The sequence below is a fragment of the Calonectris borealis genome, chromosome 26 (assembly GCF_964195595.1).
Source record: "Calonectris borealis chromosome 26, bCalBor7.hap1.2, whole genome shotgun sequence".
Classification (NCBI taxonomy): Eukaryota; Metazoa; Chordata; class Aves; order Procellariiformes; family Procellariidae; genus Calonectris; species Calonectris borealis.
Window position 1 is genome coordinate 4,022,181 of NC_134337.1, and position 26,278 is coordinate 4,048,458.

At 47.4% G+C, this 26,278-nt stretch overlaps 2 protein-coding genes across 6 annotated transcripts in view; both read left to right on the forward strand.

The window, feature by feature from the left end:
* Positions 1 to 2,172: 2,172 nt before the first annotated feature.
* Positions 2,173 to 8,503, forward strand: RPS10 (ribosomal protein S10). The gene is made up of 5 exons (XM_075174083.1): positions 2,173 to 3,243; positions 3,735 to 3,906; positions 7,328 to 7,405; positions 7,800 to 7,855; positions 8,416 to 8,503. The coding sequence occupies exons 1-5, from the start codon at positions 3,094 to 3,096 to the stop codon at positions 8,455 to 8,457; spliced, it is 498 nt and encodes a 165-aa protein (XP_075030184.1). The 5' UTR covers positions 2,173 to 3,093; the 3' UTR covers positions 8,458 to 8,503.
* A 2,270-nt stretch (positions 8,504 to 10,773) lies between these two features.
* Positions 10,774 to 26,278, forward strand: part of NUDT3 (nudix hydrolase 3) — a 31,814-nt gene continuing 16,309 nt past the window's right edge. The window contains exons 1-3 of one of the 5 annotated variants that reach the window (XM_075174081.1): positions 10,795 to 11,400; positions 11,552 to 11,665; positions 23,706 to 23,816. In XM_075174081.1, coding sequence (XP_075030182.1) covers positions 11,302 to 11,400; positions 11,552 to 11,665; positions 23,706 to 23,816 — 324 coding nt within the window. In that variant the 5' untranslated portion in view covers positions 10,795 to 11,301. Of the gene's footprint in view, positions 11,401 to 11,551; positions 11,666 to 23,705; positions 23,817 to 26,278 lie in introns of all 5 variants that reach the window. The other 4 variants (XR_012677309.1, XR_012677308.1, XM_075174080.1 and 1 more) reach the window with 4 other exon arrangements.

The following is a 26,278-nucleotide window of genomic DNA, read 5'->3' on the forward strand; positions in this document are numbered from 1 at the left end:
CGCACAAGGTGAAAACACGACTGCGGAGAAGGGTGGGAATAAGCCGGGAGCCCCGCTTATTCCGGTGGCGGTGGTGGCGGGGGGTCCCCAGCCTCCCCGTGCTCCTCCGAAGGCTTTTGTCCCCTCCTGCTCTTTTCCCTTCCCCTGCAAGCCTTTGCTCGCAGCCTCCCTTCCCCTCTCCTCTCCCCATCCAGAGGGGGGTTGGGGGGTGCCATGCGGCAAAGCGCCCCTGGCTCCAGGGGGTTTGCGGGGGGCAGCGGGGACGTCTCCCCTCCGCCGGCTGTAGGAGCCTGCTCCTGTCGCTCCTGGGGTGTTCAAACCTCCAAACAGGGCAGGAGCCCCCCCAGTCTGTGGGGGGACATTGCACAGGGTGGCCCTAAGGGGGCACGGCTCCGGTCCCCCCATTGCCTGGGGCTGCCATGTCCCTCCTGGACCAAGAGCCTGGCCGGGGGGGGCTGCAGGCAGGGGGGCTGCAGGCAGGGGGGCTGCAGATAGCCCCCCCCTCTCCTGGCTGGGCATTTTGGGGCACAAAAGGGACTTTGTGTGCCTCCAGCGAGCCCCGAGCCCTTTGCTCGGGCGTGTGAGCCCGGCGGGGAGCAGCCTGGGGTGGGACACATGGCTCCCCCGGGACCCCAGCCAGGGCTTTACAGCCCGGCTCCAAAGGGCGCTGCCGGCGGGACGGGCTGTGGTGACGGCCGGGGTGCCGCGGTGACGGCCGGGGTGCCGCGGTGACAGCCGGGGTGCCGTGGTGACGGCCGGGGTGCCGCGGTGACGGCCGGGGTGCCGTGGTGACGGCTGGGGTGCCGTGGTGATGCCCGGGGTGCCGCAGTGACGGCTGGGGTGCTGCGGTGACGGCTGGGGTGCCGTGGTGATGCCCGGGGTGCCGCGGTGACGGCCGGGGTGCCGTGGTGATGGCCGAGGTGCCGCGGTGATGGCTGGGGTGCCGCGGTGACAACCAGGGTGCCGCGGTGACAACGGGGGTGCCGCGGTGATGGCTGGGGTGCTGTGGTGACAGCCAGGGTGCCACGGTGACGGCCGAGGTGCTGTGGTGATGACTGGGGTGCCGCGGCAGAGCACCGGGCGCCGGTGGCCCTGGGCTCCCTGCCACACTCCTGTGCTCAAAGAAGGGGAGCAAGACCCCCCCCCCCCCCGAAATGGCCACCGGTGCCCGGTGTGGAGCAGCTGCCCGGGGAGGGGAAGGAAGCCGTGCCTGGGGGAGCTGGGGGTCTTCGCCCCGGTACCCCCCGGGGTGGGATCGGAAAGTGTCCCACGGCTGGGGACAGCCCGGCCACCGCTTGGGCTGTGGGGGGGACGTCACTCGTGCCCCAGCATGGAGTGGGGGCTCGCCACCCGCCCGCAGAGCCGCTTCCCCTTCAAAATGGGGGGATGGTGTTAGGGGCAGCGCTGAGGTGGGGATGAGGGGTGACACGAGTGGGGACGTGGAGGGGATGGCAATGGTGGGGACGTGGAGGAGGTAACACGAGTAGGGACACGGAGGAGGTGACATGAGTGGGGACATCGGAGGGATGTCACGAGTGGGGAGGTGGAGGGGATGTCACGAGTGGGGACACGGAGGAGGTGACATGAGTGGGGACATCGGAGGGATGTCACGAGTGGGGAGGTGGAGGGGATGTCACGAGTGGGGACATGGAGGAGGTGACATGTGTGGGGACATGGAAGGGATGTCACGAGTGGGGACATGGAAGGGATGTCATGCGCGGGGACGCGGAGGGGGTCTGGGGGCCGGGGCCGCTGTTGACCCCGCGGAGCCGCCGGGCGCCGGCTGCCGCTGCCCGCGGCGGCGGTGACGGTTCCCATCAGGCACCGCAGCGGGCACCCCGCGCTCAGGCTGGAGGGGGCCTGCGCGCCCCGCTCAGGCAGCGCCGCCGCCACCCGCACCGCTGGGGGGGCCTTCGGGAGGCCGGAAGCGCCCGCGCGGGGCATGCGTACTCCTTTCCGTTCTTGGCCCCGCCGCCGCAGCCACGGTGAGGCCGCGCTCTGGGCCCGTATCGGCCTCGTATCGGTGCCATCCCGGGGCGGCGGCGTGGGGCCGCTGCTTGGCGGTGGGGGGGAGCCCTGGCCCGGCTCCCCACGGGGGGATTTCCGTGATGGGGGCGGATCTAGGCCGGAGTTTGCGGGGCGGGAGGGACCGGGGGGCACTAGGCCGCGGGGAGGTCCCGTTACCGGGGGGCCAAGCCTTGGGCTGGACGGCCCCGGGCTGGGGCGGCTGCGCCAGGCTCCCCCCGCAGGCTGCAGGGACGAGTCGCGGCGGGAGCCCCGTTGAGTTCCCAGCGGTGTCACCGGGGCCTTCCGCCCCGAGAGGCTCCCGGGGTGGAGGTCCGCGACCTGCCGCGGGCTCTCCCCTGGTCGGGGCCGGCACGGGGCTGCGGCTGGCGGGGGTGTTCAGCGGCTCTGTGCACGCCGCCGTGCCACGAGCACCGGGAGCTCAGCGGTTCCCCGCTGCTCGGGCCGGAGCGCCCCGCTCCCGGGCCCGACGTGTCGGGAAGCATCGCTCGGAGTCGAGTGTCCCCTCGCTGGGGTGCGGCAGCGCGGCTGCGGTACGCGCTTGTGGGCCTCGAGCCTGCTCCTGTGTGAGCCGGGTGCGCTGCCTGGCTCCGCTCCTGGCCCCGCGAGGGGAGTGCGAGGGGGTTCCTCTGCTCCCGGGTTCCTGAGTTACGTGTGAATTAAAAACAGCAGCACAAGTGTCCTCAGGCCTCCGGCACCGGGGGTAGAGCCGAAACACGCCTTACCCTGAGCTGTGTCTGCGCCCCACCTGCGTCAGCCCTTGTCTCTTGTTTTGACTGACATCAGGTAGTTCACAGTCTTTGATATGGTGACGTGATTTCATGTTAACGATCAAAAGTTTGGACTTTCCTTCACAGGAAAGCAGTGGGAAGGGATGCCCAGCAGCTCAGGTGTTGAAAAGTAGTTCATAAAGTTCTTACAGGAGGCAGTAATCTGGGGGGTGTCATTTAAGCATTAGGCTTTTCATATGAACTAGCACTGTTCTTACTTTATTACTTCTGGTAGACTCCTGAATGCATTTATTTTAAATCAGCAGTATTTACTGCCTACTGCTTATCTCTTGTTTAGATGTTGATGCCCAAGAAGAACCGAATTGCCATCTACGAACTCCTTTTTAAGGAGGGAGTGATGGTAGCCAAGAAAGATGTCCACATGCCGAAGCACCCCGAGCTCGTCGACAAGAACGTGCCCAACCTCCACGTCATGAAAGCCATGCAGGTACGGAGGGCAGGGCGGGCTGCGAGGGCCAGGCTGCCGGCCAGCTGGGATCTGGGCACACGAGATTGTTGCGTACCTATCAATAAACGTCGTCAGTCGTTATCAAATAAATGTTGTCAGACTTTGCCTTGTATTTGCTGTTTCTTTCCTAGTACAGTTATTTTCCCATTTTCCTGATTTTTCCTATTTCCTCTTTGATTTATTGCTCCCCACAGACCGTAGAAGGTGACTCTTTTGTGGATCCACATCTCTAGCTCCGTTTTTGAAGCTGTGACACCTCTGTGCGTGGTAGCCTTGTATTTTCTCACAGAATGGGAATGATGCTGTAATTTTGTCCTGTGCATGTGAACTTCTGTCTATTTCTAAATTTCTATTCCCCACATACCCCCGATAAGCTCTTGTGCTCATAAAAACATGTGGTGAGGATATGATCGGAGATGTTGAGTGATAATAAGGATTGTACATGAAGTAATTGAGAATTCTCTCTCTAGTCTCTGAAATCCCGTGGTTATGTGAAAGAGCAGTTTGCGTGGAGGCATTTCTACTGGTACCTGACCAACGAGGGCATCCAGTACCTGCGCGATTACCTTCACCTCCCCCCTGAGATCGTCCCCGCCACCTTGCGCCGGAGCCGCCCGGAGACTGGCAGACCACGGCCCAAAGGTAAGCTGCGGTTGAGAGGTGACTGCAGAATCTGCAGGAGGAAGTGGGGAATGAGGTTAAGCGTGTTAGCGAGTGCAGGTGTGGTGGATAGTCAGCTGAATGTCAGCTTCCAGAGCAGACTGGTGGGAGTTGCTGTGATTTTGGGTGTATAAACATTCACAGATCAAGGAGGCACGTATAGGTTTTATTGGTGTTGTATTTGGCACTAGTCTGATGGCCGCTGGCCTACTAAAAAGTTGGAGAGGGCTAAAGAACGCTGTGAGACTGGCTGGGGGAAACGCTTTGAGTGTGGGACTTGGCCTTCTCTGGTGACACAAGTGACTGGAATTACTGAGAGCAGGCGCGCGGAAACCGCAGGCTGTGGATTGAGGTACCAGTTGGTGCCCAGACGTGGCTGAGGTCCGAGACGAGGGATGTCTCTGGCTGCCAGGGCTTTTCAAAAACTCTTCTTGTCTTTTGGGAAGAGCCTGCAGCAATCACCGCAGTTCTCCCTCGGGTAGACGGTGTGTGTGCTGCCCCTCTCGTCCAGCAGGTACCGAGAACCTTGTCTCTGGCTGAGTTACCCTTAGAAGAGCTACCGGGGCGGCTGTTGTATGAAAGTTGAGTGGCCTTGGCTAGGGTTGCCGAGGTAGGGAATGAAATTGAATTTGGGTGTAGCACTCGGGAACAGGATTCAATGACTGAAAGCGAAAGCTAAGCCTGGGTGCTGGATGCGCTTCACACGGGGGTGCAGCTGTGGTACCTGTGGTCAAGTTGGATAGCCACAGTTCTGGCTTTATCACGTACACCTAACGAGCTGTTAGGCAAGTCAGATTATTAAAGCTGCCTTCACTTTTTAAAAGATTTACAACAAATACGTGTGGTATATTGGGCTTGTAGTTCTGATTTTTTTCTTGGTGGGTTTTTCATACCTCAAAGTGAAGGAGATGCCAGTCATGCAAGCAGGTGTGTTGCTGATGCTGACTTCTCAGATTGCCTGCAGCTGCCTCTTTACAGGTGCCTCCCTGCAAAATGTGTTGTAGACCTACCTGCAGATGGCTGAAACGTATTTCCAGAAGGTATTCTTCTCCAGTTGCAAATAGCAATCCTAAATAATAAAGTTTGGGTTGCAAACCAGCCTGTTCAGTCCACCCAAGGCAGAAGCTACACTTTTTCCTTGCGGATGCTTGGTATTGGCCTATGAATGGCTTGGGAACCGTTTTGATACCATTTGTGAGCCATGGCATGTAGTAGTGCAATATAAAAAAACTTGAGGTGAATGCGTTGAAGCCACCATGCCCCTCAGTTCAGTTCTAAAATTACTGTGTTTCAAGCTAATAATTTAGAATAGGAAGGATTGTTACGGTGCTCGTATGTATTTCAGAATGCTCTGCAAAATCCCTTCTGCTTGGTTTTCCTGCTTTCTTGTCCAGTAGTAGAGAAGAAACACCACAGTGCAGAACATGGATTGTAAAATTGCCCAGAAGATCTTTGGGGAGATGAAAAGTAGAAACTTAGAGAAAGGAGAGAGAAAATTACTGCAGCCGTGGTTGGCAGAACAGCATTGCCAGGTCTCTAGGGGCAAGAAATGTTTCTTCTCCCTCAAGGCAGGAGATGGTGGGTCTGTCTGCCTTGTGTGGAGTTGCCTCTTGTGTTTACCAAGAATAATGCTGTAGGATGCCGTCCTGCCCTTAAAGAAGGACTTGCTCTGTGAAAGGGGAGTCCTGCATGACAAAGCTCTTTCTGGTGTATGGCAGGAGTCTACTCCTCCTGCTTCTGAGCTACGTCGTATCCCGTCAGCAAGTTCTGGACGCTGCGCTGGGGAGGGAGGCTGTGGGCATGGGGTGCTGAGGAGTTCACCTCTATCTCCCACAACTTGTTTTTTAGCCTAACAAAACGGTAGCATTGTCTGCTTCAAAGGCAAGAATTGCATTGAGACTAGGAAGGTGATGGTTTCTTTGATCTCTGAGTAGCTTTGGATGTGATCAAATTTATTCTTTAGATGCTGTGTTTATCCAGCGAGCTAAAGAAACTGCATCTCCAATGGGAGGGTGGGGCTTACAGTTCCTGGCTAAAATGTGCTCAGGGTTTCTGCGGCGAGGAAGCTTCACTTTGCAGCATCACAGCCCTTCTCAGTGCAGTGCCAGTGACCTCATTCAGTCCACACCTTGGCAGGGTTAGCTGGTAGGGCTGCACAAATTGTCTGTTTCTGTGCTGTTTCTCTGTGGATTACCTGCCTTAGGCTGCAGCAGACTAGGAGTCGCAGAGGTGTGTGTGGATGTTGGTGCAGAATCCAAGCTTACAGGTGTTGCTGGACCTCTTGGGGTTTTGGGGCCTTTTCTGGTACTTCCATGCAGTGCTACCGACTTTCTCAAGTAAGGCTTGGTACAAAAGCTGGGACAGTTAGTCTAAAGCAAGTTTTAGACTACTGTGTATTTGATATTTGCAATTTGTGCCTCTGTTACAGATGTAATTGAACTGTTAGAAATTAAGGATGGTCAGATCTGAAATTTAAAGAAAAAAAATCCATTGGCTAGGGGATGTGCTGTAGTGGTTTAACCTGAAAGGAAGGAGAGATGTAGAAGCACTTGTGGGATAAGTTAATTTGTTTTCACATCAGTGGGTAGTGTTTCTCTTTGTAATAAAAGCGTCTGTCATAAGAACTGTTTTTTGTATGGGAAGACTAATGCCTATAGTATAAATCAAGTCTGTAGAAGTGCAGGATTCACATTTCTTGCAGCGTGCATGGGACTGCTAGTACACTGCGGCGCACCAGGCAGCAACTGCCCTTAAATGTGCCTTACTGCGCGAGTGTGAAGACCTTGGCCTGGTGCTGTGGGAGCGCATTTCATCCTTGACGCTCTGGGGGAACCCCGCAGGAGTGGCGCAGAGGCTGGCAGTTCCACCACATCTGTTTCTTTCCTGCAAGTGTTCTGTCTGATATTAATCTGATGTTACATAGATAATCTGCTCTTCGTTTCATTAATCTATTCCATTGTGGAGGATTTGTGATACTGATAGTGTAGCTATATTTTAGATTGGGGTCAGAATGTCATGCAGTTTGTGACTTAGCTATGAGCAAGCTTGTTGGACGTGACAGTTTCCCTGTATTTCTGATGGTTTTTTTTTAATTATCATTAATTTTTGGCTCTTATTTGAAGGCCAGAAGACTGCTGAGATGATCCTGTAAATCCATTTTTCACATTATTTAACTTCAACTCAGGCACAAGCTGGCGCACTTTAGCAGATTTCACCCTTGAAGTGAAGTTTTCCTTATAATCACATTTTTGTTTAGGTTTATATACACTGAGCTGTCTAAGATGCAGCTCTGCTGGTAGATGTAATGCTTAACTGGAGGGCTTTCTTCCACCTTGAGGTGCAGGGTCGCCCATGGTGTCCTGGGTAAGCAGTGTATTTGATGTTGCTGTTTTTTCACTTTCAGGTCTGGAAGGTGAACGTCCTGCGCGTCTTACTCGGGGAGAAGCTGACAGGGATACGTACAGACGCAGTGCCGTTCCACGTGAGTGTCCGTCGTGTTGCTGTATTGATGTCAGGCAGACCTTGCTCTTTGTGCAGCTTATCTCTTTGGGAGAATTGTTTTCAGTGTTGGCCTCCTTTCAAGAAGGCAGGGGGAAAATTAGACTCTTGGCGTAGCTTAGGCATTTACTTAACAGAGTTCATCTGTATCAGCTTATGGATGTGATTCTTTTCTTGAATGTTGTCAAGCTGGACTGTGGGATTTTCTCTGGGGTGAGTGCAGTAACTCTCTAACAGTCTCAATAACAGCTATTTTACTTTGCTATATTTCGCCTCCATTTTAGTCGTCTTTGATTGTAAACCTTTGATTCCAAGCAGGAGCGCTGTACTTGGGGAGTGTATTCCTTGGTTAGTAACTCGTTCATCTCTCTCCTCAGCTGGTGCTGACAAGAAGGCTGAGGCTGGTGCTGGAGCAGCCACTGAATTCCAGTTTGTGAGTATTTGCATTTGAGATTTGCTTCCTTTATTGAGGCTTTGATTAGGAGAAACTGGATAGGTCGTATCTGCATGCTCCTCAGCGTAGTGCTGCTCAGGTATGCCAGCTGGGGTTAGGTATTTGGCTCTGATTGTCTAAGAGAGGCTGGCAACTGTTGCCCTTTACGCCCAGCTTGCTGCATTCCTGTTGGGGAAACTATGCGATGGCCTGGCTGCTGTGACAGGCAGCCAGTAACACATTTGAGAAGCAAGCCAAGCTCTCTGGAGGAAATGCATGATTTTATATTTCAGAAATGGAAGAGTTTCACTCACAGAGCTGGCTAGGATGGGTTGATTTTGTTGTTAGACTCACTCACCGGGTTAACCTGTGTCAGGTAGCTAGTCTCAAACAGATCAGAGTTAGGCTATGCTTGGAGCAGGGGATGCTTATGAAAGTAATGCAAAGTTGAGGAAAGGCAGCTAGCTCTTTTATGATGTTGGTGGTTCTTGCTGCTGTGTATTTGCCGCTGTCACTTGCTTAATACGGTGACTTCTAACGCTCTTCCTTTTCTGTTCCAGAGAGGTGGATTTGGTCGTGGACGTGGTCAGCCTCCTCAGTAGAACTTCCTGCTCATGTTTTGTGTATAATAAAATAGGTGAAAATGCCCCCTTGGGTTGCATCACTGTGTCTTATTTAAGTGCATAAATCTAGAGCTTACGTAGCAGAAAGGTGACTCAAATCTTTGGCATGTGTAACAACAGTAGTGGAATAACTTGTGATTAGAAGCAGGTTATAGGAAGGAACTTTGTAGGTTTGGTGGTTACTGACGTAGGGTTTCGTTAGCGTGTAGAGGTGATTCTTACGGAGGAATGAGGAGCATTGGTTCATGGCAACGCGGAAGCGCTGCAGGCAGTTTTTGTACTCTGCCCAGGAAGACACTCATTTCTAGTAATTTCCAGTAATGCAGTAGATCTGGGCTGAGAGACAATTCTGTTCTGCAGACAGAAAATTCAGCAAGTTCAGCTGTGTTGGCCTGAGGCCCTCTGTGAATCGGACACAACCAATGCAGGCAGGTGAGCGGTTCCTTTATCCCGGTTCTGAAATCACTGGGTTAATTAACCGTGATTTAAGAAAGATGAGGTGGTTGTGATGGCACCTGCTGTCTGGAGCTGAGCAGAGCTGGGGCGGGGAGGCGCAGCCCAGGGTCCCCTGCAGTGTGCAGCCTGCCAGTAGATGTCACCCGCCAACTAATAACGGGATGATGCTAATTGGGAATGGGTTTCTGTAGCCTGGTCAATGGTATCTTGTCCAGGGCAGCCTTAATATCACAGAAGTGCTGGACACTAACCCCGGGGGAAAGGAGTTCATTCCAGTCCTAGTTTGGGGTGAGGGAAATGGTGGGCATGAGATTATTTTTTAAAATTTATTTTATTTTTGAGGGAGTTGGAACTGTAGGGAGAGATATTAGGTGTTTCAAGTCTTTGTTTTAACTGATCCACCTGCCTCCATTGAAGTTTGTAGGTTGTGATTTAGCTAAACCTAATCCAGACTAACCTGCTGAATCCCAGGTGACTGGATTTAGCCAAGATGCACTTTACAGCCTTGTTCTTAATGGAAATGTGCACTAAAGCCGCTCTTTTTTCACCTTTGCTAGTGATATCCTTGAGTTTCTGGGTTGTCTGCATCTACTGGGGCTTTTTGTTCAAGTTTCTGCTTATTTTATTCTACAGTGTAGTGGTAACATTTACACTTGCTGCTATGCATTTATAGTTGCGATTCTGTTTGGGAAGCAGTGTTGTGTTCAGCAAAATGTTGAGCTTCATGTGAAATTAAGCAACTATTTAAAATCACTTGGAGTACTTAAGTGTGTGGCAATTGGTATGAAGTGCTAAATGTTTTCTTCTAAAAGAACATTTGACTCATTAAAGGGAAGATCCAAATGAGCAAGTAAAAATTGCTTTTGTTTTGGGGTGAAGAACCCCAGTCTAAATAGACTCGTCCACCAGGGAAGTATCACCCTCACTTTTTTAATCCCATCCTAGTCTCCTAACTACACCAGTCCGTCCATCCCAGTCCCTGGGATGGGAGCTCTGTGCGGTGGAGAACAGATCCCATCCTCTTCCTCTCAAAGCTTTTTAGCGTTCAGCCGCCTGAGCCGATGGACGGGGTCTGGGAGCCGTGGCTGTTACCGGTGTAGGGAGTCGGAAGATGTTACAGCCTTTTTGGTTTGTCCTCCATTTTCGACTCTTTCCTCTTGCGGCGCGCAGGCCGGGCTGCTGAAGCCAAACCAACGCTGGGCAAATGCCGCTCGGAGAAGCCCTGGACCCCTTGCCAGGGTTTTCCTCCCCGGGGGGCACACGGAGCTGTGCCCGGTGAGCCGGTCCTGGGCTGCGGCACGCGATGGCACCCCTCTACCTGCCGCGGCCCTGGGTATCCTTGCAGCGGGGCGATGCTGACGTTGGCCGCTCCTGGGGTGCAATTTTGGGGCTTACAGGGACATCGAGCCCTTAGGTTGAAGCCTAAAAATGCCCACGGAAGGCAGCGCGTGCAGTAGCGGGGGGGGGGTGGGGTGGCCTACAAGTGCCCCCCATGAGGCGGCTCGGTGCTGCTGCCCCTCGGCTTGCAGAGGACGCCCCCCCACTTTGTTCCGCTCCCGCCCGCGGGGTACAATGGGACCCCCGCAACCGCGCTCCGCCACTGGCGTAAGCTGCCCCCCCCGCCTCGCGCAAGATGGGCATTCTTCCCTCCCCAGCGTCTGCGCGCTTTGCGTAGAGCCGCTGTCAAAGCGGAGCCATGTGCGCGGCGGGCGCAGGGGGCCGGCTCTGCCCCGGCGCCTTTTGCGTAACTGCCACGGCGCTCCATCACGCAGCCGCCCGGCGGCTTACGAACAGCCGCCTTATTCTCGAACGCGGCCTGCGCCGCGCCGCTGGCGCAGAGGGCTCGCGTCGAGGCGGAGGGAGGAGGCGGAGGCGTGGTGGCGCCGTCTGCGCGGGGGGAGCGATTCTGGAAGCTGGGCTGCGCCGTCTGCGTGGCGGGCGCGCCGTGAGGCGGCAGGGGGCAGCCACCGCCTCCCCCGCCCGGCCGCTCTACGCCGTTTGCGTAGCGTGCCCCAAGATGGCGTCGCGGTCGTCGTCGTCGGCGGTGGCCGGAGCGCTGGCAGCGGCGGCGGAGCGGCTGGAAGTGAAGGGAGGGATGAGGCGGGCAAAAGGCGGCAGCGCGTAGCGGGCGGCTCCCGGCCTGCGGGAGACAGAGCGAGACCGAGAAAGAGACTGTCGCGGGGAGGCGGCCCCTCTCCGTCCCCCCCCCCGTCCTTCCCCGCCCGCCCCTCGCGGGAGCCCCGGTGGGTCCTTCCCGGCGCCGCCACCCTGCCCGCCCCCGCCGCCCCCGCCCTCTAGGCCGCGGGCTTCGCCGACCTCCGGCCTGCCCCCCACCCCCCGCCCCCGGCCGCCCCCTCGGAGCGGAGGATGATGAAGCTCAAGTCCAACCAGACGCGCACCTACGACGGGGACGGCTACAAGAAGCGGGCGGCCTGCCTGTGCTTCCGCAGCGAGAGCGAGGAGGAGGTGAGGGCCGGGGGGCCGCGGCCGGCCGGGAGCATGTCGCCCCCCGCCGCGGGGGCAGGGGTGGGGGCGCGGCCGGGGACCCCCGTGCAGCACCCTGCGCCCCGGAGCCGGCCGTGACTGGGTTGCAGGGAGATATGTTTTTTTTTTCTAGGTGCAATTAAGCGTCGCTGGGAAAGTTGGTGTTTCTCCCCAGTCTTTATTTCTCTCCGCTAAACATGAGAAAAATGCCCAGAATGAAATGCTGGTGGGGTGGTGGAAGTGTCTGGTAAGGAGTGTTGTGGCACGGGATGGGATTTGGCAGTTGAGCGGACCGACCACGCTGGCAGAACTTCAGTCCAGCACATCACATGAGATGGGAGAGGAAACCTGACCTTGGATTTATAAAAAGAAACTGGGATAAAAGGGGACTGATGGAGTGCCAGAAGTTGCTGTCCAGAGAGGCTTGGGAGGAAGTGGGAATTAAAGGTAGATTGGTTAGTTTAAGAACAGCCGTGTTGCTAAGTGGTCGTATTGTCCATGAAGTTAAAAAGAAAAACTTTACTCAGCTGTGCAATTTTTCACTATTCTTTTTTAATATCTTCTTAACGTGGGCTTGGGGTACTCGGGACAAGCTAGGCTGCAGGTCTTTTTTTGCTTCTTCTGGAGTCAGGCATACTTCATTTCATTTACTGGTTCCTGAGTGGCTGTGCTAAAGTCTTTGTTCTCCTGATTATCATATTTGTAGCTACAGGAAATCGGAAGGGAATGCAGACAGTTCACTGGAGGAAAGTAAATTAGCATACTGTTCAGTTATTATTTAACATGGTGAAGGAGGCTTGACAAACCCTTTGTAGCTGTGCTGTCATGGTGAAGAGTGTCAACATTTCAAGCATAAATGGTCTGAAATGAAAACAATATGTTTTGGTGAAGCGTTCATCGTAGCTGGTCCTTCCCGCTGACTTTCAGGAAATTTATGATACTTTGAACTAACTATGGAGAAGAACGTAATCATATTGTGTAATGATACTGGGGCTAATCAGCATGGGTGATTGAAGGCATCCGAGTTTCCTGATGCGATTTTATACAATTTGAGGCAAGTGTGGCAATTCTTCTCAAGAGTTAGATGCTTGACCATGTTTGATTACAGTGTGGTTGAAGATAGAAACCTAATTTAACAGCTACCCGATGCAATCAGCCTTTGACTGGTTGTTAGCATTTATTTTACAGCGCCTCAGTTCGCAGTGTCGTAGGGGCTCCAGCCTACCCTGTGGCCGTGGTCTGATACGTCTTCTGGCCAGTGGGAACTGGTGACAAGAGCTCTTACGGTGTTGGTGACACAAAAGTTTGTTAACATGGCGGTTTCACAATACTGACCCGAAGGTTGAAGAAGGAAAACTAAACTCCTCCTGGAGGCATGCTAACTTGTGACAAATTTCTTTCAGTGTAGGTTAAGCTGGTTAGGTTTGTTTAAGGTTGAGCTTTAAAGCCGTTTTTATGTCAAAGTTGTGTCTGTGTTGTGGTTTGCAACAACTTTCAGTGGATTGAAAATCTCATTTAATTTAAACTGGTACAATTTCAAGCTTTAGTTTCTAGGTAAGACCTAGAGTAGAAAAATCTGTTTCGAATTTCAAAGGCAGGAGTTGAGGTAGCTGTCTGCCTGTGCTAATTGTGCCTCGTCATTCCCATGGGTCTGTTATGAAGGCTGCATGTGAAACTCTGGAAAACTTTTTGTGTATCAGGGCAATAGAGGCTCTCACGTGAGCGTCGTTTTCTCGCTTGAGCTTTGGTCACTGTTAATGTTTGGCCTTGTCTCTGATCTCCCCGGTAAAATCGGGTGGTGTGTTGTACTGTTCTGTGACACATTAAGGAGCAGTCATTGCGTTGTAAATGATGCAGCCTGGGATGTAGATTGATTTCCTCAAGTATGTGCATGTGTGTGCTTTTTTGTAAGTGAGCCATAGAAATAGTGAAGCAATGAATTACAGTTTTGTTTTATTTTGAATTGGCCTCCTGAGGACATCACGCAGCCTTTCAAACACCGTATTTATGGTATCTATGTATTTAACGCAGGGCTGAAACTGCATCCTGCGTACTCATCTGTTACGTACCTACTGCAGTAGCCGGCCATGAAGTGGACTTTTTCAACAAATGCATTTAGGAAAGTTATTATTGAGTCAGACCATACTAACACATGCACACCAGAATGGTCCTTTCACAGATACTGCTCTTGATCTTAGTCAAAAGGCCTAAAAGCCATTTAAATTATGCTTGTATCGATTACTGAAATCAGCAAGCAGGAAACCTTGACTTTTATTAATTTGTCTTTCTAATTATTGCTTAGGTTAATGCTCATTTTTTTAAACTTCAATTTGAGAGAAGTCTGCTTTTCTAATCTTATTGCTACTTGCGCTTTTTCGATAACAAGAAAGGTGTTGCATGTACACATTTAATTATATAGTTTAACATGTCTGTGAAAGATTTCTTGGTTTTCTTTTTCTCTTGGAGAATAATACAATTTTTTTTGTGCTACTGACATATTTTATTATTGATTACTTCTATTTAAATGGAAATTGAGATCTATTTAAAAGGCCTCTCCAGGGAGGGGGGGGAAAACAGAGCCAAAGTATGTTAGTTAAAGATCTATTAAAAGCTTACTGTTTGAAAAGAAAAGAAAAGGGAAAAAAAAAGGCATGTATTGATAAATAATTTAAACTTGCTGTATTAAAGTATTATTTTTTTCTAGGACTGGCTGTTTCTGGTTACTGTTTCTTTTAAGTGCTTAAGAAATAGTAGATCTTAGCTCTCACATTTCTTCTTCATTTCCTGCTATGAATTTAAAAAAACAAGCTTTCTCCCGTTTTGAACCCCTAATTAGTTCCTGAATTAAACAATTTTGTCAATGAACAAGAATAAATAAGAAAAATTCTGTTTACACTTACAGAGGAGGCTACCTTTTTTCTTTTTAGGTGTTTACCCCCTAACTCTTCAGTTCATTGATTTAATTTTCTTTTAAATCTTAGCAATCAATGGAGATTGCTAGAACAGCATGTCTTTGGTTAGGCATTGATTTTGCAAATAAAGAGTCTTAACGTAATAATACTTACTTTGTTTATTTTTTAGTTTTAAGGGATTTATTTTTTCTTTCTGCTTCTCGAGGTTGCACATTTTCTCTGTATTGCATTTGGAAGCTACTACTTTTGGACGTGAAAGAAGCTCTGGAACGTTTTTGGAAGACCAAATGTTGGCTGAAAAGCTGTCTTTGTTACATATTCCTTTAAAAAGCAGTACAGGGAGAATTCATTTAACATGAACCTCAAATGGAGCAAAAAATACATTTCTTAATTGGGCTGTGGGGAAAAAAAAATCTATATCTGTGTTGTTTCATAAACAGTAAGCCGCTGCAGAGTGATGTCTCTTTGGGCAGGAGGGAGAACAGGGGAATCAACAGGATTAATTCAAAGAGAGTGTGAACAGACTTCAAAGGACCTTTCGGCAACCGAACGCCAGGACTCTGCTGTTTTCATCTTTTCAAATGGAGTAAACTCCCTTGATATTTGCTGCTTCTGCGAAAGTGGGGAAGGAGGGTGTGCAGATCAAGAGATCCCAAGTCTTGTGTTATCTCTGAAATCACTCATTCTATTGCTTGTGATGTCAGTGCCTCTCAATATTGCTATTATGGTGTTATTTTTAAATAACACAAGTATTTTTTGTGTAGACCAGCTGTTTCCCTGAGGAAATGTTCCAGAAAATTTCACTAACGTCTTACTATTATGAAGCAGATGGAAGCCTGCTCAATGGCAGCATCTCTGTGTTATATTTTAACAGAAATAAAAAGGAACGGTCTGGCTTTAAGTCCTGCGCTGGTGTAGCTACAGGTTTAAGCATGCCTGCATTGTATCTGGTGAAAGGACAAGCTGCTCATTAACAACTGGTATTTTTAAAGACTTTTTTGGAGGAAATGCTTCGGAAAGAATAGGATCCAGGATTGGTCGTCTTTTCTTAATTGTGAATGAAGTCTAAAGTGAGATGAGAAAACAGAACTTTCACACAGCGTCTGGTAAGCGCCCTGGCTCTGCAGCTCTATGAGCGCGCCAAGCCAATACGGTCACCAAAAGCTACGTTTATGTAGCCCCACAACAGCTTCGGCTGGGGAAAGTAATTTGAATGCAAACTAACCTTTTTCTTCTTGCTTCTCCTGGGTCAGTTTTAAACCGAGCTATGACGTAATACAGCAGTTCTCAAATTTTAGACTATATTGATGATCACACAGTGTTCCTGGGCCATCCTTTGTGCGTTTGCTTCAATATAAAAATAATAATAGCTAAAAACACATGGAGTACTTCACTGTTGGGACATAAAGGGAGCCCAGCATCATATGATCATTGTACTTTCCATGGAGTATAGCCTCAGAATTTCTGTGCCGAGGGCTTGGCTTGACTCTGTTCCCTTCAGCTACATAAAAGGGTTGTGGCTGAAACCAAATAAAGTTCTCCCTGTCTGTTGCTAACACATTACCACATCTCCAGTAGGATATAGGCCAGTTTAGAAATAGTTCTCTTGCTTGTGCTTCTCCTGTCTCTCTCCGCTCTGCTTGTAGTTAGTTTTCTCCAAGAGCAAGAGTATAAACCTCTGCAAAACCTAGCTTTCATCTTAAAAAGTGTTTTTCTAGCCTTTTCATAAAGGCAGCTTTCATAAACGATTTTACAAGCAATTCCATGGTCTCTTGTACTTTCCCAAACTACAAAAGAATGAAAATTGTTAAATTTTCACTTAATTTACTGGAAGCTCTGTAAGCTGTTGTGAAACTGAAGAATTGAGTCAGTTTTGTTCTGCTGCAACTCAGGGAAAGTGATGAATATGGAAAGAGGAGAGAGTGAACCCCACCCCTAGGTTTGTTGAGAAGGACCCAGCAGCGGTGGCCGCTGTCTCTTCTCTGCATAACACTTCTCAGAAATCCCGTTCGTCTCGGATTCATTTATTGCCTGACCAGGGGCTGTAGCTGGTTTTCCTACCTTTCTCTCCTCACTCGTTGTGTCCTGTCACCCCCTTCCTTTTTTTTTTTCAACTCATGGTCAGTTCCCTGACTTGGTTCATCTCAGCACCCTTCAGACAAGCTGCTGAAGCGTGGAGACAGGTACAAGCAGTTGGGAGATGTACCCAGCTGCCAAAGGACCTAATCTTTCCATAGATGGTCTCTCAAGGTCTGGAAAAACAACTCTTCCCCTTGTCAGTCAAAGGAAATGATCATGTGCTTGGATTTTATCTTTTTTTTTTTTTTTTTTTGAAATAAGGAAAATTATCCCGGTTTGCATACCTCTGTGATGGGGTCGCCCAGAAAAATTGGTTAGAACAAAATTAAGCAACTCTCAATTTTACCTTGTGAATAGTAAACAGTGCTCAGATGCTGTATGTAATATCCAGCAACTGGGAAGCAGGTACTCAGTTTCTTTAAACAGTAGTTCTTTTTCAGTCTAACTGGGAGACTGACTGCACAGACTAGTCAAGGATCGTTCAAATTTTGTGCATATTTATATCAGAATTTGTGTCTCTGTAGCTGTCTTTGTTGTGCAGTGGATAATGCACAGTAACTCTTTGTTCTCAGAAATTTCATGTTAACATGTGAAATTTAGAGGGATACAATTACCTACTGGGTTGATTTTTTTTTTAAGATGCTTCAGATGGTTTGAATGTTATTTTCATTCGTATTGACTTGGGTGCTTACTTTTTCTGTGTAAATAACATATATTGATGTTATGCGTAGAATTAACTACTTATATTTGAAAAGCTTCTCAAGAGTTTTCATGGCTGCAGGGTTTTTGCATGCTTTATTTTATGAATAGGACTTGTTAATCAAAACAGTAAGTGTATACATATGCCACTGCTGACATCCAGAGTCATTTGGTCTGTGTAAAAAGACCAAAATACTCCCTTCATTTCTTTTTTTTTTTTTTTTTTTACCCCTTGAGAAAAAAAGGCAGTTTAAAAGCTAGCATTCCTTCTGGAAAAAGTCTGCCTGGATGAGTTGTGTAAGTACCAAGTGGTCAACAAACTGGTTTTGACAGGCAGAAATAGGTTATCGGTTTTGGGGTCTTTCGCTGGGAGTGCCTCCTTATCAGCCCTTTGCTTCTGAAACAAGCGGCTGCTGGTTCAGGCATTTCAGCTGTTTTCTTGGTCCTGTCCCTGCTGTGAAAGGCATGTTGCAGATAATTTTTGTGGTTATCTAAAACATAATTTTGATGGAGGGAGAGGACTCCGGATTGTGTTCTTCTTCGGTAAGAGCAAGCAGTCACTCTAAAGGCACAAGGAAACTGTAGTAACAGTAATATGACCCTTGGTATTTTGCAGGCAGAGTAGCAGTGCAGTACGTGATGATTTATTATTGTTATTCTAAGAAGCAGCCTAAAAACCAACAGGATTTTCTTTATTTTTTCCTCTATGGCTATAGTACTGTAGGTGCGATCCAAATGCTTGAAATTACTTGAACTTCTTCCAGTTCACCTCTTACTCCTTTTTCAAGACTTGTGCTTTACTTTGTCAAGTCTGTAGCGTGAATAATTTCCCCTTCTAGCTTTCTGTCATTAATTTCCTGCTTCCAGTTTCCAGATACTGCTTTCTAGGTTAAATCGCATTATGCCACGGAGGAAGGTGCGGGTATGTGTGCGAAAATAACACTTGTCTAAGGAAATGTATACTGTTGAGGAACAGTGAGGACATGCTGTTATGGTCAGGAGAGGGTTTTTCTGTGGCTTGCTGTTGAGGTTGTGTGTGTTCTTGTCTTAGCTAAAGACATTGTCATGTTTAAAGCTGGCTGTAGCCTTGCTGACCACAGGCTGTACTCAATACTACTATGTGCTAGCTTCGTAACGTGCCCTGAATAGCAAGAGGGTGGGAGAAGCCCTCCTGTAAGCCCTGGCGTGTGTGTTTAGACCATCCTGCGTTAGGAGTTTGGCAAAATGCATGTTTTGTTGTAGTGTAATCGAGGCCGTTTTTCTGCCGGTTAAATTAGATTGATTTTTGCATGGCTTTGCTAACTACAATATCTCTTTTCTCCTCCTGCTCCTCTTGAACCCCGTGTGTCAGTGTATGCTGTTCTTAGTGTTTAGAGGTGGTTTGATGTGGTCGAATCGAGATCCCAGTTTTGTCAGATGTAAAAGCATGAAGTACAGTAACAATAATATATTGGGATTGTGAGAACATTTGTTAACTTTGGGTGAAGCATAAGAAGTCTTTATTATGCTGGACACAGAACTGTACCGGCTACAATATCCTGCCTGGTCATAGGGCAAATCGGAGAGTCGCTAGCACAGCTAAGCTCCAAACTCCTGAATACAGAGACTCTTATTAAATTGAAACTTTCAGACAAAGACAGATTGTACAGGCAAAAATCATTGAAGTCAGCCATCTTCTCCACCAGTCTCACTACAGCGTGTTATGAGACATGTTATTTTCTTGCAGTCAATGTTCTGCTAAATAATGCTAAAGTGTGAAATGAGTTTAAATGTCGGGAGGTTTGTGCTTTAGTCGTTATGCAAAATGCATGATTTTGTGGCTTTATATTGATAGAAAGCATGAAAGAAAGTGCAGAGGCTGTTTCAGTAGCCAGTAGCTATAGATTGGCTTTTGGCAGCAGAATGCTGGCTGGGCCAAAAAACACGTATTTAACATCGTCTGCTATTTCTTAAGTGTGCCAGCTTGATTGTCCTTAGGCTGGAGCGTGTGGGTAGGACTGTCTTTTCCTGGAAGCCTGGAAGGTTCACAGCTCATTTTCTAATAGCATTGTAGCCTAGCTTCTAATAATGCTGTAGCCCTTTTTGTCTTTGCTGTAATGCTTCTATGGAGCATCTTTCTAGGAATCGTGTTCCTTCCAGTGTAGCTACTCCTGTTTTATTTATGGATGGTGGTGGTTGTTGTTTAAATCCATAGCATGAAAGAACCCGGGAATCCCTCAGTCTCTGTTCTGTTAACTGAGAGTTAATTCTCTGCCTTATTTTGGTTGCCCAGTTTTTGCTTTTTAGAGCACCATTATATCTGGGCAGGGGGAAAGAAAAAGAAAAAAAACCCCTTGATGTGAATACAACAGATTTGTATGTTTTAAGGTCAGCATTGTGTATCAGGACTCCCAGATTTATCCTGGTGACAAAGTCTTTTCCCCTTTTCCCATGGAGCTCCTAGCTCCGTGTGTGGCGGTCCAGGCAGCCTTAGATGTCTCGGCATGTTTCCTGTCTCCTCGGGGGGAAAGTTGGTAGGCTGCTCTAGATTTGTTTGGGTTTTTTTGTTTGTTTGATTGCATGCTGCTTTGAAGGTTGCTTACCATGAGGGCTACAATCTAGCACTGTTTAGGAGCCCCTGCTGTAGACTTCAAACTTTGCTTATTTTTCTAACCTTTCTCTTCTTTCATGGATTGTGTGTGAGAGCTACTTCAGGGCTGCCTCCTGCATTGCCAAAGAGGCTTGTGTTGCTCATTTCCCTGCTTTGAAATGACATAATTGTCTCTCAAATCCTGGAAAACAGAACTTGGCCATGTGATGTGATACCTGCAAACGCTTTTCCAAAAAGCCTGCAAGACTTGGCTCCAAAATCTGCCCCCAAGATCCCTAGTAGGCCAAGAGTCTCAGTAGCCATCTTAAACACAGCTGCCTGGCAAGAATAAAATGGAAATGTCGACATTCCTTTGTGTTTTGGCCTGATTTAAAAAAAGAAAATAGATAAGTCATTTTTTGTATATTTTTTTATGACTGTTTTGATTAAAATATCTTCCTTAGTATACATTCAAATGACTGTTTTTATGTAATAAAGAAGTTAATGAACAAAAATTTAGGTGTCAAGGACATAGGAGCTACCAAGTGGTCCTTTAAAAAAAAACAACCTGTACTCTTTATTTTATAGAATTCAGTTGTATTGGAAAATGTTCAGTCTAATTGAGCAATTGAATAACATTTTTTATCATGTTGTGTTGTAAAACGAAGGTATAGTTGCCGTTCTCTGTCTTGGCTTTTTGGTGTAAGTTAGCCTTACGCTATATGGCATGTTTGTTCTGAAACTTAGAAAACAATTCTGACCTTGTTATGGCAGAAATACAAACTATTACATCTCTCTTCTGCAACCTGCTCAGCTGGGATCTTCGCTTCCCCAGGTATTTTATGTTCACCCTTCCAGCTATGGTGGGAAAAGGTTTGTGCTGGGGAATGTGTTTCTTATCTTGGAAACAGCATTCGGGCTGTTCCGCCCAAATATTAATGGTTTTCAGAGAGAGGTCGTTTTTCAGCAGATCTCATTTTACTGGCTTTGGGTGCTTTGTAAAATATTTGAATGATGAAAATATGGATTTGGATTATAATGACCTTTTTACTTGATCCCTTTGACTGTGTTGCATGTATTGGGACACAGGACTTTTTTAGATGCGTGTTTTTTTAAAACAACAGTGTCTCACCCTCATTTTGAACTAGGCCCCTTTGTCTTGGGAGAGCTCATTGGTAGCAATATCCTGTTTAAAGTCGTTTTAAAAGAATGACCTTGTAGGGCATGTTTCCTGCTCTCTCTTGATGGGATTTCCTTTTTATTAAACAGGAAATAGTCTGATTACATAAAAGTGTGAGAATGACAGGTTTTTCCTTCCCAGCAAGGGTTGTTCATGTTAATTCTATTCAGAAAACTCTCAACTGCCGGAGCAGCTGAAGTTAATTTACTTTGCCTAAAACTGTTGTTTACACCTAAAGGTTCCTACTAGTGTGTGGCTAAAGCATTGTCTTAGTCTGAGCAGTCCAGCAGGCTTTCCTGTAGAAGTCTTTGTACGGGGAGTTTCTTAGCAGATACTTTTTCTCACAAGTGGAAGGTGGCAGGAGTTCAATGGCATGAAGTGTGCTGTGCTGAGTTTCAAAGACCTGTTTCTGCAGCTTTTTTTAATCTTTTTTTTTTTTGTTCTTCTTTAAGCTGGGACTCCAAATTGAAATCGGAAATGACAGAGATGATGCTTCCTTACCTGGCAAGAAAACGTATACTTGAAATGTCCATTACTTTTCTATTAACTTTGTCCTCAGAAGCGCCTGCTGACCTCAAGTTAGGAATTTCAGTCGAGCACTTCTGTATACAATACTGGTAAGGAGTCAGGACGAAGTAGAAGTCCTGTAACAGGAAAAGGTACCGGGATGAGAGGCGCAGGGGCCGAATATTGGCAAACCAGAGGTGGTTGCTGGTGACGGCCTTGCAGTCCCAGCCCACGGTACCTGGCTGCTGCCCTGAGCCTTGAGGGCTCAGAGGATGAATGAAGCTTACATTCCCTATTTAGGCATGGCTTACCAATCGTGTTTTATATGGATTGGATGTTTGGGGGAAAAGGATTCTGTCTGCCTCCTGAAGAAGGCCAAACACTACTATAATGTAACTGCCGTTCCATTGCAACCTAAGCCAGAAAAGAGCTAAAGTAGTAAGCCTCTCCATTAGGAAACTGCAGAATTAAGGTAGCCCATTCCGCTAAATTCATTTCTGGTATGCCTTGTAATTGCCTTAATTCAATAGACAGATTGGGGAGTGCTCAGGGATTTAAATGGGGTTGTTTGATAAACGATGTTGCTTCGTGCTTTGCAGGGTTGAGATGTGGGTTCTGACTGAAGCAGGAAGAAGAGGCTGTGAGACATTATTATTGGTGGGATCCACAGAAAATTGCTGATTAGAGGAGTGCTGACACTTGAGAACACTGAGTTTAGCTCCAGACTTAGGAAAGGTTAGACCAGCAGTTGCCAAAATGTTTGTTGTGACCCCTCTTCAGTTTCTGCCTTAAGCTTTGCTACTCTGCTTTGAGAGCTGTTGTCTGGACCCCCACAACTGATCCATGTCTCCTCACCCCGGCGTGTTCTGGTCTGTTGGCCCCCTCTTTTCCCTGCGCTGAGCAGGTGTGATCTGGGTGGCCCTGGAAAACGAAAAATCACTTTGCAGGGTGGTCGGTTGGCAGATGAGAATTTTCAAAAGATAAAAGAACTGGGAAACCCTGGAAATCTTGTTTCTGTTTCAGAAGTTTAATTTTGAATTCTGTAGGTAGGTTTCCTCTTGATAATTAGTGCAAATCTTTTCATATCCTACTGGTAAATCAACATTTACACAGTAAAGCCTGGGATTTTAGTGTCTCGCACAGTTTAACTTTGAAATGTCTGATTGAAACTGCTGGAGCTGGCCTGTAACCTAATTGGACTGGTATGTTGGAAAGTTTCTGGAGCAAGATGCTTTGGCTCTAAGCTTTGTGCCAGTGAAATGATGAGTATAGCATGATGACTCTAATGAACAAGCTTTGTTTAGAGAGCTGAAAAACAGTATTAGTTTTGTTTTTAGTTTCCATCTCTGCTCATGGATGTATTGCAAGTAGATTTGATAAGCACAGTGTCTTGATAGTCTTTGGGAAAATTTTTAGGCAGTTGAGATTATTAGCTTTTTTGTTTCTAGAAGACAACAAAACAAAAACTGAACCTGTACAGAGCAGAATTACACTGGAATAAAATGTGTTTCAAGAAAAACTGCCACAAAGCATGCTTATGAAAAATTACTCCTGTGAAAATGAATGAACGTGGTTGAACCATTTTCCTGATTCAAAAAAGTCTGTCTGCCTATGCAACCTTTTCATAGGGTTTTTAAGTGGTTTAATTTAGGCTTATATTTTGCTTGTATCTCATTGAACAACCTTGTCTAAACCAAAAGTAACCAAGTGCTGGCTCCCGAGCTGAACTCTTTGATACCTGCTGCAAAAGAAGAGGCAGACAGGGAAGTTGAGAATCTGTGTTAAAACAATTGCATGTAAATATTTTAGTGGGCAGTTATGTGGCTTGTATATGTCGTTAGTGTAACTGCAGAGGCAACCAAGGCCAAGAGTACCAGTAAAGTTAAATCAAGCTGCTTCCGCAAAGGGTGAAGGTGCTGAGCAGCTTCTTATGTTGTTGCATGATGTGTATCCCGAGCTGTCAAGACTACGTAGTGACTTTGGGTACAGCAGTGAACTCTTACACTGTAAGTATTGTGATGCTGTATCAAATAGCAAATCGTCATTGTGGTATGCAGAGGCATAATTTATTCTGCGACACGTCGGAGCAGTGAGAAGGTAATGGTTGAAATAATTGGGAGCATTGGAGTGCCTTGGTGTCACTGGTAATGTAGTTTGCACAGCTGCCTGAAAGGAACTAAGGAAGTTGTCTTGGGAAAAGTGGAGTATTTTCAAGGACTTGCATTGGATTGGTCATGTTTGGAGGTGTGAGAGATGCCAAGACAACTTCTCCTCTTCAGCTGGGCTCTGAAAAGGAGCGTTGCCTTCAGTTTATACATCAGCTGCGCTGTACTCTCCGCAGGTGCTGCTGGTTAGCAGTAGTCGTCATCCTGATCGATGGATTGTCCCTGGGGGTGGCATGGAGCCCGAAGAGGAGCCCAACGTGGCCGCTGTGCGAGAAGTCTGTGAAGAGGTGAGTGAGTGACAAGAACGGGAGCTCCTGCAGCTTCGCTGCTGATTGTTAGCCACGGCTTTGTGAATTTGTTTTCATCGCTCTTGCTTGTTTTCCTTAAGGTGAAGAGGAATATAGGGTCACTGGTGATATCCTCATTGTATGTGGGAGGGAAACCGGAGTCCTAAATAAAGATAGCATAGGAATGTAATTAAGGCTCTCAGTCGGAATGAACTTTTCCTCGCCTGATAACTTTAACTGAAAATAGATAAAATTAAGCTGTAGTCATTTCAATACATAAGATGGTATTCTCTGTTTTGTTTTCTCTGTATGAAGAACAGTTATTTAAGAGAATTTCAAAAAACAGCTGTGCTTTTGTGGAGCTATCTAATACTTGGGTAGAAGGTAGAAATGAGACCTTATGAGCTACTACAGACACTCCAAATATAGGGACCTCAATATGTTTTAGTCTAGTACATGTTTTGAGTTTTATGTGAATAGGAGAAATTGATCCTAAGACTTAGAAGCAACAATTCCTAATGTGTTCATGTGTTTGTTTTTGTGTTTGTTGGTTTTTTTTTTACTTGAAGCTATTTCAGAAAGGAGATCAAACAGCAGATTAAACACAGAGTGATGATCTGTATGGAGAAGGCATATTTTTCTCTTAAAGCTGGAAGAACAATTTTATTCTTCATAAGGAATTTAAAGACAGCAAATGGCAGTTGACTACATTTTATGTAAAACATGTCTTTAGAATTCGCTTCTGAATATTACCAAATTGGAGAGATGCTTGGATTCAGAAACGATTAAATGATTATGTATGGATGACCAAGTAGGTTCACAGTTATATAAGGCAGGATTAAAAATGCTTTCAAGAGGGTTATAAATCTTTGTGCTGTAGAACAGAAATCAAGAGCTAATTGATGGGAATTGGGAGGAAGCTTCTCCAGTAGTTGCTTTATTTAATTGTCTGGTATATGAAGGTTTTTCTCTAAAGTATTTGGAAGTACCTGCTGCTGTCTAACAAAATGCTGAATATTTGGGCCTTTGGACTAATCTAATGTGGCAGTTCCCGAGTTGTGTGTTTGTCTTTGGATGTTTTTATAATCTAGCAGTTTATCAGAAAGATATGAAAGATTATACACAGTTTATTTTTTTAAGTGTCTTTAGGTCCCTCTAGTACTGGGGATTGCTGCTTGCAAATTTTGTTTCCAGCTTGTAGTACAGCTCCTGCTTTTTTAGTAACTCGGCGATCTTTCAAACACATTACAAGCCAAAGCGAGTTTAACCAGAACAATAGAAATATTTTTAGCTGCAGACTCCTGCTTTACAACCCAGTCGTTATTATTAATAAAGTTATTTGATACAGAAGTCAAGGGTTCATTCAGGAGATGCATGGCTTCGCCTTTCAAATCCTTAAAATAAATCTGTATCGACCCTCCCCTCCTCGGGCAGCGCAGCGCCTTGGAAGAGTCGCGCTCTTTCCATGACAGCTCGGTGGCTGAAAGGAAGCCTTGGCACGGGCTCAGTCTGCAGCGAAGAAACTGGTTTGGGCTGGCTGAGATAATCCCCTCTCGCTCAGCTGGTGTTCCCTCGCTCACGTGGACCGGTGCCGAATGAGAATGTAATTCAAACTGTGGCAGCCTGGCAGGGTTGAGTCATTCCCAGCGAAGCACCTATCTGCTTGAATGCCGCTCGACAAACAGTAAACATCAAGAGCTCCAAAAACGGCAGGATTACCCCAAGGGCTAACCTCCGCGACACCTAGTAGTGTTTGATGCGAATGCAGGGTGGGAATCCGAAATGGAGCTATCAGATGCTGTTACGATAAAGGCTTTCCTGAAAGCTGTCTGCAGAAGAGCAGCCTGTCATGTGTATAAAATTACTTCAGCGCTTCTGCAGCTAACGATTAGGCTGGCTGACACGGGTGGAAAACGCAGGCGAGCTTTTAGGTGTGCAAGGCCTTCCTCAGATAGGTTTGCGTTCCAATACGCTGCTTACGATCCGCACACAAAATTATAACGTACATCAACTGTCTTAAGCTCAGCGAGCTGTTCAGCTGTAAAACGTTACTGGGGAATGTGCGTGCAGGGAATGTTTGTTATATTACAGCTGTAATGCTGTAAAGGACTTGTGCACCCAGTTTGCCCAGCTTGTACTATTGATTTGGCAGACGAGGTGTTTTAGGAGACTGCTGGGCAACTGGTGTGCGTGCCAGCTGGTAATCCTACTTCATCCTTTCATGTGAATCTAGGCTTTTTCAGGTAGGTGGTAGCTGACGCTGATTTCTGAGTAGGTTTGATGTCTTTGCCCCTCTCCTGGGACAGGCGTGTCTGTCACTCGCGAGGAAACAAGACGTTAGCTGAGCAGGTAGAGTCTGCTGCTTGTGTTGGGAAAGGGAAAATCAGTTTTCCTCCGTGTCGATGAACACAAAGTAATTTTTATCCTAAAAGAAGGTGGTTTGGTCCAGTTTGGGGGTCGAG